The sequence below is a fragment of the Microchirus variegatus genome, assembly GCF_963457635.1.
Source record: "Microchirus variegatus genome assembly, chromosome: 5".
NCBI lineage: Eukaryota > Metazoa > Chordata > Actinopteri > Pleuronectiformes > Soleidae > Microchirus > Microchirus variegatus.
The window spans coordinates 21,191,878-21,207,350 of record NC_139806.1 but is presented as its reverse complement, the minus strand read 5'-3'; the positions used below and the strand labels follow the sequence as shown (position 1 = coordinate 21,207,350).

Here is a 15,473-nt window from a genome sequence, read left to right as displayed (position 1 = left end):
GAACTGGAGCCGGTCACTTAGAGCTGACTCAAGTGCTTCAAATGGTTAATTTATTTGCTAGTCAATCCCCGCCTCGGAAACAATTACAATAAATCACCTATACTTCATGAAGAACTTCACTCTCAGCTTTCGAGCCTTGATTTTGGCTCATTTTACAGTCAGTAAACAGTCTGGAGCAGAAACTGAGATGCTGTAATATTTGTGTGAAAGTGTGTGACAGTGCGTTAAGTGTGTGTGTGTGTGTAACTCCCCGATAAGGACCCTGCACAAGTGAACTTAACTGTGACACATGGTTAAGTCTGTGTGCTGTATCGTGCAAACTCTTGACAAATTAAGATAAAACATGAAAACATTAAAAGCTCATGCTGAATGCATCCCACGCTCACCTGTTGTAAATGTCATCGTCCTCCCCTCCCCATCCCCAGTACTCGTTTGGGAAGCCGTTGATCTTCAGAAACTGTTTTTTACTGAGGCCGGAAACTCCTCCAAAGTAGCCTGCATAGGGAAGCCTGCAGGAGGGGAGGGGAAGAGGAGATAAGAGATGAGTTACAGTAAAAGAGGGGAGGGGAGGAGGGCAGGCTGACATCATGCTGTATTTTAATGAATCATTCATGATTATTAATATCTCATTGCAAACACATCATGTAAACAGGTTTCAGTGACAGCCTCAACTATTGTCTCCACTGTTACAGTAAACACATAAGAAACTTTTTTTTCCTTTTTTGAGGATAAGGTTTCTGAGCCGGATTTTTGACTCATTTAAAGCTCACATAGAGTGGTCCTGTTGCACATAAATGTTAGTTATGGAGGTCTACTTACATACATTAACTTGTTTTTATGCTCAAAAACCTCGTAGTTGCTGTAAACAAGCCGATAGAAATCCTCTTTTCTGACGCTGTTTTTCTGCTGCGAGATTTCAGAGAGAACTTTCTACCCCAGAAGACAGAGTCTTGTGATTGGCCATTACTATTTAGCACATCCGATCTCAGAAGCGCAGCGCCCCCCTCTGGAACGGTGGATGCACTGCTACTCATTATCAAAACATTGTTTTAACAGTGTTTAAAAATAGCTTCTTCACGACTCCCCGCCTCAGTCCCTTTTATGACTTTGACCCGGAGTCAGACCCAGAGTCAGAAGACACTGTCGCTCGTGAAACACCTCCACAACGGACGTTATTCTTCTTCTGCGGTTCAATGTACGCAACCGGATGTGCCCGGACTAGTGCCCAGAGCAGGAGTATCTGCTGTTCAGGAGAACCGCTGTTTACGTAACCGGACCGGGTTTTTTCAGAGATCTCGCTGAGCCTGAGATTACAATAAAACACAGTGTTCTCAGCAGTGACTGAACTGTTTGTTTAGAACCTTCAGGGCTTCTTAAACAAGGTAATGACGCAGATACACACTAAAAAAAACAGCGTTAATAGGAACTTCCGGTCTAGTTCCGCTTTAATGTCACGACACTATTGTCTTTGGACTTTTTGTTGCTCTTTCTCTTTTCCTTACCTTGGGTTTTAGGTTATTTGTGTCTGGTTTTCTGTTCCTTGTTTCCTCCTAGTATGTCTACCATTTGACTTCCTGTCCTGTCTTCCCTGTTTATTGTCGGCCCCGCCCTAATGTGATTCACCTGTGTCCTATTAGTCGCACCTGTGTCTGATTAGCCCTGTTTCCTGGTTCATTTGTTACCTGTGTTTCTATTCTCTGTTTCAAGGTTTTTCTGTTTGTTTTATTAAAGACTAATATTGTGATTTTTTTTAAACAGTGTTTGAGTCAAGTTGATATAATCCATAATCACATACAAATCCTTGAAAAATTAAATGGACATTTACAACAAACTTCACACCAGTCAGGACACGCATGCATGGACATTTTGTGGTAAAACATTCTTAAAAAACCCACAAATTATAATCCGACGCCCATAAATGATAGTAAAAAGTCTCTCAGGTTTTATTCATACAATTTCATGAGAAAATCCCCGATGTTAAGTTTAATTGCACAAGTCTCAACGGACAGGTTGAAAAAACAACTAATTAAATCAGAGAATAAAGACGAGAATTAATGAGGAAAATGACGTGAGGCGATAAGATCAGAGGGAAAGAAAACACTCGGAGGAATATCTGTACATAGCGAGATATAAGATATATTACAAAAAAATAGCACAATTAAAATTCAATTGAAGTAGGACAGTCAGTGTCCTGAAAGATGGTGTGGATCAGGTAATGGGTTAGGGGAGTAATTCATAAAGACTGGGTCAGGACCCACAGATCAGTCTTGGGATATTTTTAGAGGTCCACAAATAAACCTGCTGGATTTTCCCAACTTTTTAATGAATATTTAAGTGTAAATGCTTCAAATATCATGCCTAAAATGAATTTGCCAACCATGTCGTGGGTGTCGTGGATTTACCGATACAAAATGACTGTAAATGAATGAATCGCTAAACTATGCACAAATTTGCTCTTATCATGAATAATATCGTGATTTGGATCATGCTAGTTTTGTCATTTTTAACCCTGAGATTTTGGCTGCTTTTATTCCCAGTACAATGTTTAAACGTACAGTATATACAGAGGCTATAAGTATGTGTAATATAATTTTATATCCTTCTTTTCAGCACAACTTAGGCAAATTTGTGAAATTTGGAAAATGTTTTTATGAACAAAAATAAAATAAAAGCAGTCTATTTTGTGACCTGTACAATTATTGCTACTACTTTATATCAATGCTAAAATTGCGATATAAATTGAATTGTAACTTTGACTCAACAACACATAAGAAGATGAAAAAACACATTTTATAAAGCCTGAATATGTGACATATAAACACACACCCCCAGGACGTCCAAGGAGTTGTGTATTATGCCCACGGCAAATTACCATGGGTGAACCTGCACATTTGAGCAGTAAGGGTTAAAATTGGTTTTCCACATCAACACTTTGGGAAACACTGGGCTAAGGAGCTGTATGTGGTCGTCTCAATTGCAGAACTATGTGTTTGTGTGCGCGTAAATGATGATAAGCAGAATTGAATGAGACCATTATGTTTTAGCACTTCTCCCAGAAACACTACAGTGATGTCCACGATTAAAAGATCAGTCATCTCTCAGTTCATGGAGATGACATCAGACTACCTCTAAATTGCACTCAGTCAGTCCTGGCTGTTGTGGAGAGGAAGAATCCACTCGCAGGACAGACGGCTGTGCTCATTTCCTTCCCTTCACCACATCCAAGAGTATAGATCTACAGCTTATGCATTAGTAGCTCAGTATCAAGTCTGCTGCCTCGTTTGATAAAAAGATGTGCACATCAAACAGGCTCATTCTAACCACTAATGCAATGATAAGACTCAAGACTGAATTACTTATTTTTGTTGCCAAATATCTGTTGCGGTTCGTGCAAAGAGAACATTTTCTTCTCTAATTTTAAATGAATATATTTCTTAATGGCTGGAACACTCTACTAATAAATGCAATTATCAACGGCTGCAGATGGAAATTAGATAGAAAGCTTTAATCTGGTACAGAGCATTTTTACTCTGACTGAGTGTAATATTGTCTGTACAAATAAAAAAAAAAAAATATATATATATATTATTTTTTTGCCACAACATAAATACTGAAATAAAGCAACATTTTAAATGCACAGTATGTCATTTCTGGTATCCAGGGTTCTCTCAGTTCTCTGAATAATGACAAAATACAAGGACTGATGATGCTGGAAAGCAATGTGGTAAATCATGGAAATTGTTTTGTCTTGTTCCGTCTGTCTCTGCATTTGAATTTGCAGCAAACGACGTTAACAATCACGATCGACTAATGACAAACACAGATGACAAAAAATAAATAAGTAAAACAGTGCTGAAGAACAGAAGAAGCAGTGCTGAATACTTCCTCACTTTGACAATTCAATTCCCGTAGTGGGCCTTGAGGGTACTGCATGTGGGCCATTAATAAACAAATATGTTTTTGTTTTATAATTATGAATTACATTGCTGTGAAAATATGTATTATAGATTTTAAGAAATATTTATAAGGAATAAAACAAATCCATGGTGTTTACATTTTTCTTTCATCTAACTTGGTATAGCATGTAATATTTACATATTATAGCAATATTGTGACATTTTATGTGTATGTATACAGCATCAGCATTCAGGAATAACATTTCAGTATTTACACAATGTTAATTTGTTCATTTTAATTTACATTATGTTATTTATGTTTATGGATAATTATGCACTGTGAGAGTGAACCCTTTGTTGTGATGAGAAACCTTTCAAATATATCATGGAGCACAGCTGTAATAATCACATGCATTTCAGATTTAAAGTGAAGTGGTCTGATTACTGAATTGAATTGCACTGAATTTCTGTATCCCATGTTCAAACAACGTGGTTTCCTTAAACAGAAATTACAATTTCATTCAAAATTTCCACCGGCTCGCCGTGTCTCGCCTCGGCATGACACGGTTAAGTTGCATTTCCACTGGCATAGTACCTGGCACACGATACTTTGCGTGACATCGTCAGACTGCCGGCCACTGACTCGTCATAGTGCCATCACAGGAAGAGACGTCCGACACAAGAATCAAGCCGAACAATGCCGAACTGTAGATCAGTTAAATCTCTAACCCCCAATCTCTAACAATTACCATGAAATGTCTAAAATCTCAATAATCAACAGAGGAGCCTGGTGCTAAACTGTGAACTGTGTTGTTTTGTTATCCAAAGGTTGGCACGAACCACTGCTTTATACTCTTTAATAATGACTCACCCTGCTCTCAGGGGAGTGTGTGTAATTTCGTGTTGAGCTTTCTTGGATTATTAACTCCCTCTCTGTGAATATAAATTCTACACCAGTTACCCACATTCTGTGCTGATGGCTATATGTATGAATACCAAAATATCTTCCACACCATCCTCCATAGATTTGTGTTTTCATGAAACGTGTGCATCAATACACAGAATCAAATAGCACTCTGACACCGTCTTAAGACAAAATAAAGGAGAACAATTTTTGAATCTACTTTGACTTTGATCTACGTTTGAGTTGCTGACGATAAGTAGCTGTGTAGCTGCACTGCAGCTTGATACTTAATTAGTTATTAATGATTGGAGTCAGCCCCAGCTTCTGATTGGTTGGATAATTATCAAGGCTGCATGTGCCTGCTAAGGCTCTTTAGTTGAAGTTGTGGAGTCTGGAGATGATACTAGTTTTTGACTGTGCACATGCATTCACTTGTCCTTTATTTGAAACCCACCTTATTATTTCTCTGAAGATTTGACAGTTTATGTATTTGAGAATGTTTTTAGTCAACAATCTGAAACAAAGAACCTGAAATGTAAAGTATATACCAGTTACCGACACTGTCCAATTTAGGAGGTGAACATGTTGGTAACCCTACTAACACACAACGTTCAAAGAACGTTGAGTCTCGCGGAGCTCTCAGGAGCCTAACATTCTCTAAATGTTGAGGGAAACAAAAACTGAAAAGTTCTCCAGTGGTTGCACCGTGGTTTCCACACAACGTTTCCGATATGGTTGAATTTTGGTTAGTGGAATGTTCTGGGAACCAAAAGAGAATGTTCTATAAAGGTTGTGACAAAGTAACGTTAGGGGAATGTTCTGGGAACCAAAGGAGTATGTTCTTCAAATGTTGTGACAACGTAACTTTATGGGGGACCTACTGGGAACCAAAAGACAACGTTCTATGAAGGTTGTGACAAAGTAACATCCGTGGAACGTTCTGGGAACCAAATGTGCAACCAAAAACTCACGTTAGGACAACTTTCCATATCAACCACAGGATAACCTTCAGGGAAGGTTCCCACAACCAAAAGGTAACATTCCCAGAACATTCTGAGAACCAGAAATTGTTAGTTGGGAGGAAGTCCTCGATATAGTTGCTATACTTAATGCACATTCTGTGCTGATAGCTATATGTTTAAACCCAAAAATATCTGCCACACCTTCCTCCATGTTTTCATGAGACGTGTGCATTAATATGTAGAATCAAATAGCAATTGAATCTACTTTGACCAGTTTGAGTTGCTGAAGATAAGTAGTGGTGTAGCTGCACCACAGCTTGATACTTAATTCGTTTATTAATGATTGGTGCCAGTCCCCGTTTCGGATTGGTTGGATAATAATCAATGCTGCCTGTGCCCGTTAAGACTCGGGGGTTGAAGCGGTGGAGCCTGGAGAGTATACTAGCATGTGTTTGCCCTTTATTTGAAAACTGTTATTTCTCTGAAGATCTAATAGCTTGTATTTTGTATTTGAGAAAATCTTTCAGTAAACAAAGAAGCTGGAGTTTGACAATGTGTTGCTATTATTATTAGACTCAACAGCTTATTTAGCCATTTTTGACAAAACAGACAGAGACACATTAGCATGTTGCATACAATCCAATGACAGATTATTGTGGTCTGAAAGAGACGTGGTGTGAAATGGACTTGGAAGTGACTCATCCTACTCAGAGAGCTGTTAGGTGTTGTGAGGTGCTCAGGTATCGGAGACGCACCCAATGTGACCTGAGTTTAAGTGCCAATTTTCACCATTTATCAAAGAATAGTTTTCTTTGAGAGGCAGACAAAAAAAAAACAAATAAAGTTTGCCTGCTGCAGGAGGTCAATTAAATTCACATGTTCTTTCTTCTGTTAATGTGAAACCTACAATTGAATAGTTGAACAAAGAAACTTGGTTGGCTGATTCAGACCACTTTAACCTTGGGAACAAATTCTCTACAACGATCTGATTTTTTTTTCTTCCCACAAGTGATTAACTACAATCAATTTCATGACCTTCAGCTCACTCCAACCATCAAGCTTTCACTGTAATCCCCTTCTTTTCATTATCTCAGGGCAAAATAAGTCAGTGGAAATCATTTAAAATCCTCAGTAATTAATTACACATGAGAACTACATTGCTGCTTACCACCTGGTATTGTACTGTTACAGTTGCCAGATAGCATTAGCTTATTGAGCTCTCCTTTATCAGAGAGCTGCTGTGACCCCTGTGCGTTCTCTGTAGGATAACTCTTATGGACTGACAGCTCTTGGATGGGTAGGTCACATTCATTGGCCATGTTTAGACCATTAATCAATGTGTCCAGTGCTTTTATATAATTGGGGGCAGGTGTGGAAGCATTATTCAAAAGCCACACTGAAAACAGGAGTCAGGACAGACTGCGTAGTTAACTAGAGAATTACATTATCTTATATACTGTCATTCTTTGTGTGTAATGGGTATCTGCACTGCTAAGGTTTTGTTAATTGACTTTACAGGATTTCATCTAATGTGCATTTATTGTCAATTAGTAATTGAAATATTAATGATAAAGCATTTTTAAAATCACAATATACCTCACAGGAAACAATATAATTGACATATTAGAAGCAGTTTGACTCAACGATGCTTTATTTGTGGCGCAAATGTGGGACTCGTAGTAATGTGGGCAATATAAGCGGACACCCCCCATTATTTTGGTGTCATTATTTTTATTTATTTATTTGTTAACTGACATTTGTGCACGAGACCAACTAATATTGGCAGTAGGTTAAAATGTGGATACAATGAGTGAAACTCTCACAGGCACTTTAAGGCAGCTACAGGGTCCTTTAAGTCAAGTGCAAGGTAATGCTAATCAGTACAAGGACCCCACAGCCAGCCTTGTATGTCACGATGTGATTAAGCTGATGTGCTTGTGTTTCTGTGTTTTACAGAAGTAAAGGATTTTAAACTTATGCACGCCTGAGCGTATTCCTTTCTGCTCAAGTGTGCAACACAAAGCTTTTTTTTTTTTTTTTTTGTAGGGAAGGGAATTGGGTTGCTGATTCAAAACCCAGGACAGGCCAAGTTCTGGGGTGCCCCTGCGAAAGGCACCCACCACCAGTGCTCCCCCCCAGGTGCAGATAAGTGCTGCCCCTGGAATTTGTTTCTATCACTAATTTGTGTGCAATTAAAACAAATACTTATTCTAATTAATCTTACAAAATTGACCTTTGAGGTCCAGGAGTGATCTCTGAGTCTTCATGATAATATAGTCTCTTTCATTAGTTAGATAAACACAGGGCATGCTCTAGGACAGTGGTCACCAACATGGTGGCCATAGGCAGCCAATACAGTGCCCGCGAGCTCACTTCACTTCACTTGCATGTATCCATATGATCACTCAGTAAAATATCATTGATATTGTTTATAAAAACTGATAATCGTTAGGAGTAAGCACTGGAATGAATGTGTATGCAGTTGAATGCATAATATTATAATTTAAATGCTAAAAAAAAAAAAAATGGTGCATAAAATGTCAATGTGATAGCCCTCCATATTATTCTTTAACCTTCAGGTAGCTCTCGGTCTCAAAAAGGTTGGTGACCCCTGCTCTAGGGCATGCAATTGTTTTACAATACCAATCCTTTCTTGATAATCAGCAGCTAATATTCACTCTAACATTTGAGGACATAAATTACATTGTTGTTAAACCATAAATCATGCTTTATGTCATGTCTAATGCATTATACTGTACACACTAAGAAATCCAAGTACGAGACTGTACCTAAAAAGGTACAAATGCTTTGTCACTCCAGTTGTACACTATCAGGGTACAAACACTGTACTTTTACAGTCTCGTACTTTGATTTCTTAGTGTGTATGTGTATTTAAGTGACAACAGACAGTTGTTATTGCAGTTTTTTACCTTTAAATAGTTTTTGTACATTTTATAAAATTATTGATTGATTGATTGAATGATTGATCATTTTAACATACTGATAAAATGATTAAGTATCTCATTTTTGTTTGACCAACAGTTCAAACCTTCACTTACAGGACATACTCAGACATTTCAAATCGAGAATGTTTGGTATTAATTATTATTCTTGACAGAATCGCCTTGAAGATTTATCGGTTACACTCTTGACTGACAAATTAATTTCCTAATCATGAAATTCCTTTAGGGTGTTTTTCCATGTGATGGACAGTGATGTTTTCCACTGAGCCAACAAAGTCAGACCAAGGAAAACAAGACGACACAGTTATTATGTCGTTTAGTGTAGCTCCTCCATTCTACAGGATAAGTGGCCACAGAAAGTGGGCGTTCAAACTTTTCAAAGTTAATAAGGGTATTTTCACTGTTGTTGTCTGATCATGTTGGTTACACTGGGGGTCAGGTGCTTTTGTTAGAACCACAGAAATGTGACCAAATTGAAAGTGGTAGCAGTGAATTGTGGTGCATTTTCATGTTAATTTTTGCTAGAGACAAGGATTTCAAAGTATAATGAGATTTACTGAAATTACATACTGCTCTGTCAATTTGCCTGTCACAACAATGACTGCAGGCCACCTCGTCAACGCTTCTTTAGGCAGCTAGTTGCATATTTATATGATAATTAAGTGAGTTTTGCAGTCTACGTGTAACAAACTGCAGTTATATGACAAAACGAACAGGCAACCGACAAAGGCATTGTCTTGGATTAAGGTGCACTCAGTCCGTGTTTGTGGCTTCATTTATTGTGGGATTGCTAAATTACTGCAGTTTGGGAAAGACTACATCCAAAACTATTTCAAAGGGCTTATGACGGTGAATGTGGTAAATGTGAATGATGTTGAGAAGTCGGTGTGTCGTCATGCTGACCCAAACATCATCACCTCACCTGAAGCCAAACTTGTCCATGGCGATGGCGAAGTGTCTCGGCTGGTCGTAGCAGTGGTAGAGGTTGCGGTCATCCATCGGGATAAGGTCCACGTCACTAAAGATGAAGCAGTCGTACTCTGCATCCCTCAGAGCCTCCGTGTAGCCAACGTTCAACAGCTTGGCACGGTTGAAAGTTTCCTCACCCAACTGCAAGTAAAAGCAAAATCCACATTTTTGAGGTTAGTGTTTGTGTACTAAAATGAAGGTTAACAACATTCAGGTCACCATATTTATTGTCCCATATCATGCACAGCCATCCTGTCACAGGCTTGGTGACTCTGGCAAGCAAACAGGTGAGTAAAACATGACCAGTAAAACAAGAGGTGGCCACTGTGTGTGTTCTATGGCATGATGAGCAGTGTTGTGATAAAGTCATGGATCATAAGAGAATGCCATGAAGCGAGGTGACAACCAAATGAAGAGGAGGTAGTATATGCAGGTTTTGGCACTGACACTAATCAAGCCATGGGCAGAGCAGAAGCTCCCCTCTTCAAGTCTGTCTCGTCAACTCAGAGTCCTCATCTACCCTACACCTGGCACTCCAGGAGAGGCAAGACCAGTGGCAACACAAAGCAGAGGTCCCTTAGTCCTCACTAAGGGGGCTGACTGCCCAACAGTCATGTCTGCCATGGACTGGTGTGTCCTCTCCACTATTACCCGGCCTGTACTGACTGCATGAAAGTTAGAGTGGTGCTGCAATTTGCATGCAATCCTTATTTAGTGTAAGGTTATGAATAAATATAACCAAACCTTTCAAATAATACCCTTTTTTGTTTAGATCTCCCACAGTTGTCAGTGATTCAGGGAGGCTGTGGCTTCACCAGACAAGGCTCACATGTCCCAGGAATGGGTAAACCAAATAACAATTTCCCAGCTCCATTAATTTTTTGGCGGGGTATATTTTTCGTTCAAAATTACAAACTGCTCATGAAACAAGGTAATTTTTTTAGTAGTTCTTGATGTCATAATTCTGCCTGTTTGGTCTTTGTGAAGAGACATAATGTGACATTATTTGTGTACTTTGTCCTTAATTTGATAATGGGCTCTGTCAAGCAAAACTATTAGACCTGAGGGTCGTACAACAAAGCATGTTTAACAGAGCAGGGCTTTCTTTGAGTGAGCTGGCTTGATTCCTGAAGCCTCAGTCACAGATAATGAATATTACAATGATGGTTATCAACTGGCTTTGTCAACCCACGTGTTGTTCTTCAGGGTCTGTGCGTTAACATACAAAAGGGAAGGTTGAGACATCATTTGACTCTATTGCCACACACATCTACTGAATGTAATCTTGGTACTTTGGTGCACACCAAATCAAGGGGGTGGTCTTGGACCACTTTATCTGCCCTACTTTGGTACGGTTCCTCTGGTGTGAAAGCAACCAAGCCAAATGGGACGAAACGGTCTGATAAATGCAAGCATCACAACAACACTCCTTATTCACATGCCATGAACTGACAACAACACAAACACGTCGCCTTCCCCTGACTTCACACTCGCGCGATGCTTACATTAGCTCTGTTTAGCAAGCTTGCCTTTTGTATGACAACTTCATAACAAGCCTACCCCTCTCTGTATTCACATTAAAGATGAAAAATGTGTGTCAGCGAGTCGAACAAATCATGAAGTTTGTTTTGAGTCACAGCCATGAATCAGGTTTGAAATGTTGTTGCTTGGAGAAAATTACCTAGACATGCAATGTAAGGCGTGAAGATCAGCGCCATGAGCGCAACGCAAAGCTGTTCCTCCATGTTTATCGGAAGTGGTGCGTTAGTCTGGTTCCGGTGCTGATGGTCTTGACGGTCTATTTTGGTTCATTAAGAACTATGCATATGTGAAAGCAAACCGTACCCGTACCGTAACATTTTTGCTGGTGGACTGGCGCGGACCAAATCAATCGAACTGTAGGTCTGAAAGCGCCCTAACAGACAGCGAGTATATTTAAAGGTCGTGTATCACAGTACCACTGCTTTAAGTACTATTGTTTATAGCATCGCTGACCAGTATTTACGTCTGTAGCTCTGCTTGGTATTTATCTCAGCCTGCAGTATGAGCTGATGTATTATGTATTGACCTCAGGAGAGCTGGCTGCAGGAGTGCACTGTATCTGTTTCCCAGACCCTGCATGGTCCAGGTTCAACACTTCAGCTAAGATAAATGCATTCTTGCCAAGCAGCACAGCAGCATACGATAGTTGAGGTTAATATATGACAGGTCTAAATTCAATAATGTATAAGGTACTGTATATCTCTTTTTACGCAGAGTTCTTGTGCAACAGCTTCAAAAAATCCAAGTCTTTCTCAGGCCGCAGAGAGGTCACTGAGCACCAAGTAGAGCAACAGTGCAGATTGACCCTCTTTGTCTTTGTATGGCAAAAGTTGAGATGTGAGGGTCAGAAAATATGAGATTTACTTGTTGGTTTTTCTTATGTGTAAGCTTGACTATGTGCATGAACAATACAAAACAGATTTATTTATTCATGGAAGATGCTGCTTCTGACATAAAGTGAAAATAACATTTGAGTTAGTAGCGAAGAAATCTTTACTCTGGGAAATGAGCGTCCTGGGTTATCATGGCTGTAAGACTTTCATGCAAATCTCACTGATCTGATCTGAATGTAGCACTGTTAAGTCCTTAGGCAAAGTCTGCAAGACGTGAGGGGGCCCCACATGACAAGATTACACGTTTATGATAATGAGACATGGTCCCAGTGTGACTATTCATTCCTCACTTCATAAAAAAATGACTTCCCAGTAGGAAGAATATATCAGTATCTCCAGTATATGGCAGAACAATGAACCAGTATTACCGATTTGCCACAGTCACGTATTCCTCAACCATTAGGGAAAACCACCCACTCTTGACAGCACAGAGAAACTCCAGGATGATTAATGCATCTGCTGCTTGTCCTTACTCCTGCTCAGTTTCTTTCCTTTTTTGGGAGAGAACTGCACTTGCTTCCATACAGGTCCAGTAATTCTTTGGACTGACCATGAATGCAATACAACATGTAATTCCTCGTGTAAACCCACTAATACCTGAGATTTGACAGTATAATCCCCTCTGCAGGTAACAAAACAAATCTATTGTCCCAAAACCACTGATCCACAAATATCAACTTAAATCTTCTTCTCCATGTTTTTGCACAGCAGTATGTTGAGTATGTTGGAACAACATCGTGTGAGGATCAGGATAGGAGAGGAAAGAATAATTGATGTCAGCGACATGGAAGTCACATAATATCATCACATAATACTGGAGATTTTCAAAAAGCCACTTGTAATACCTCAACACTGCCCCTACTGTGTGAATATGCAAGTAGCATTTAATGCAACCATCACCACAGTTCACATAAAGGCACGGAAGGTCAAAGGATATTGCACTGTTTAAAAAGGCATTTGGAATGTTTTACAAGAAAACTAAAAAAAATGCATGAGTCCATAGTCAATGACCTGATGATTTATGCAATTGTTTTGTGTGGCAGAATAGGGAAAATGTGACTTTAATCATGACAATTATGGTTGGTTGTACTTAGAAAATCCTGTAATATTAATCTACAACAGTGTAGAGATGTGTCCAAATGGTGCCATCCATTCATCCATTATATAGTTGAATATGTTATGGTTAGATAGGTTTCTCCATCCTTGCCCTGTGTTTTCCGTCTCGTTTTCTGCTCAGCGGGCATGACTGACCTATTTCTTAAAGTCCCTCCGAAACATCTCACCCAAAGCACATCATCTCATCAAGAATCGCCTGCTCTACTTCCTGCTATAGACTGGCAGATTGTTCAGCCTCCTTATGTGACATTTGTCTCGGCCAATTTTTGTAAGTCTAGTAGTTAGAGTTAGTTATGTGGTTACTTAGTCCTCCTTCTCTGGTCCAGCTCTCAGTTCCTGTTTAGTCACCTCGCCTCACTTGATGCAATCTCCCTGCCAGCCACTCTACTTTAAAATAATGGTTTTCTGCACTACTCATCCTGACCTGCCAATGCCCAGCCAGCTCTAGTGGCTCTCAAGATTCTTTTGGAATAAACTGTGGAGTAAATGTGTCCAGTCTTCTTTGTCTGTGCATTGTACATGTAAATGTCCTGTCTTTTAGCAGCAATTGCCAAGCTTTGTTGGAACGTAAAAGAAAAAGGAAGAAGAAGAAGGAGGAGACCATTTTGTTTCAGTGAATGCAATCAGAGGAAAACGTGCACATCAGTCCTTGAGGCAGACGGAATCCAGAACAGATGACCATGTCGGGTTTTGTGACAGTGGGCAAAAAAGAGGCCTGGTCTTATCAATCTGGATTTATACTGAGGGTCGAAGTTTGGCTACAACTGCATGAATCCATGGAACCAGCATTGCATGTGTCAACAGTCCAGGCTGCTTGTATAGTGAAATGATGTGTGTTCTCTGGCAAACACTGAGCCACTTGCTACAAATCAATCATGGCTTGAATACCACATCCTATCTGGGTATTGATTCAGAGCATGTGCATCCATTTATGGACACAATTTGCTGTGTTTTAATGGCTGTTTCAAGCATGATAATGCACCAAGTCACATGACAAAAGGTTCAGTGAAGCATTCACCATATCTGAATCAAAATAGATCTTGTGGGATGTGAGAGAGCTGGACACTGGCAATATACTGACAAATTTGGAGAAATTCAAATATATGCTCTTCCTCACAAGTCCTTAGTGATTATAATGCAGGCCAGTTTAACCAAATCACAAATACAAATGTAAAAAGTTGGATGGTGGATTGGTGTCATGCGTCCGTAGTGTCTCTCGTTCCACCCACCGATCAATATATATATATATATATACACCTATATCTGCCCATTAACTCATTCAATCCACTACCAGAGCAGTAGCAGTTGTACTTTCCTCATGCTGTGTGTTGCCCTGTCTAATACTTAGTTTGTCTGGTCCATTGTTCTCCGACTTCTTGGTTTGCCTCATCACTCATCAGTCTGTCTGGCTCCTGAAGAATCAGAACATTGCCTGCTTCACTCCATCGTCAGCCCTGACTCAGCTTTTCATATTAATTTGCCTCTCTCAACAGAGTAAGATCAGCCTCACAAAAAAAAAACAATCTGCTGCCTTTGTTAGAAATGTTAATACATGTCAAACTTCTTCTCAGTGTTTATGGTTATTATCTCCAGTTACAACATCCATTACCTAGACTAGGGTGGCCTGATCTTACTGTATTTGTTCTGCCACAGTTTCATAGGGATCACATTGTAACACTCATGGCAACAAATAAAGCTCCGAATTACTGATTTGCACCATAGCTTCATCGTATAGCTGTGCACAGAGTTTCCAAGCTACTGCTTAATCCAATTCTGAGAAATGATATACCTGCAAATTGCTTACTATGGCTTGATATTATAATGACTCAAACATCTTTTATTTATTTTCTTATTTTATATTCTAGTTTCATGAAAGAAAAACTGTTCTGCTTGTAGCAGATGAGCACATATCTTTACAAAAAAAGACCACCATGTTGTGCCCTTGACCTCATTCCACAGTTCTGACCATTGTTTTCTGGTTCTCTATGTCTGTGTTACTTTACATCACTTTTCAGACCCAAAAGTAAACGGGCATTCATTATATTTGACAGGCCATTTAAATAGTGTTGATACTCAGATGCAATGATTGTGCAACATACAGTTATTCTCAGATGTGTGCAGCAGGGTGCACTTTTTATGCCTTGATTGAATTTTCTAATCAACTTTACTTTACCCATGAAGACATGTATCAATTTTGAAAGGGGCTGTTTTTTAAATGTAAACATTAA

The 15,473-nt window shown here is 39.4% G+C and overlaps 1 protein-coding gene across 1 annotated transcript in view; it reads right to left on the bottom strand.

Moving 5' to 3' along the window:
• b4galt2 (UDP-Gal:betaGlcNAc beta 1,4- galactosyltransferase, polypeptide 2) overlaps positions 1–15,473 on the bottom strand; it is a gene marked incomplete at both ends in the record, with an annotated part of 194,854 nt that overhangs the window by 43,709 nt on the left and 135,672 nt on the right. Inside the window, 2 exons of the mRNA XM_083890053.1 lie at positions 387–509; positions 9,648–9,835. Of these exons, the coding sequence (XP_083746179.1) occupies positions 387–509; positions 9,648–9,835 (311 nt within the window). The remainder of the gene's footprint in view (positions 1–386; positions 510–9,647; positions 9,836–15,473) is intronic.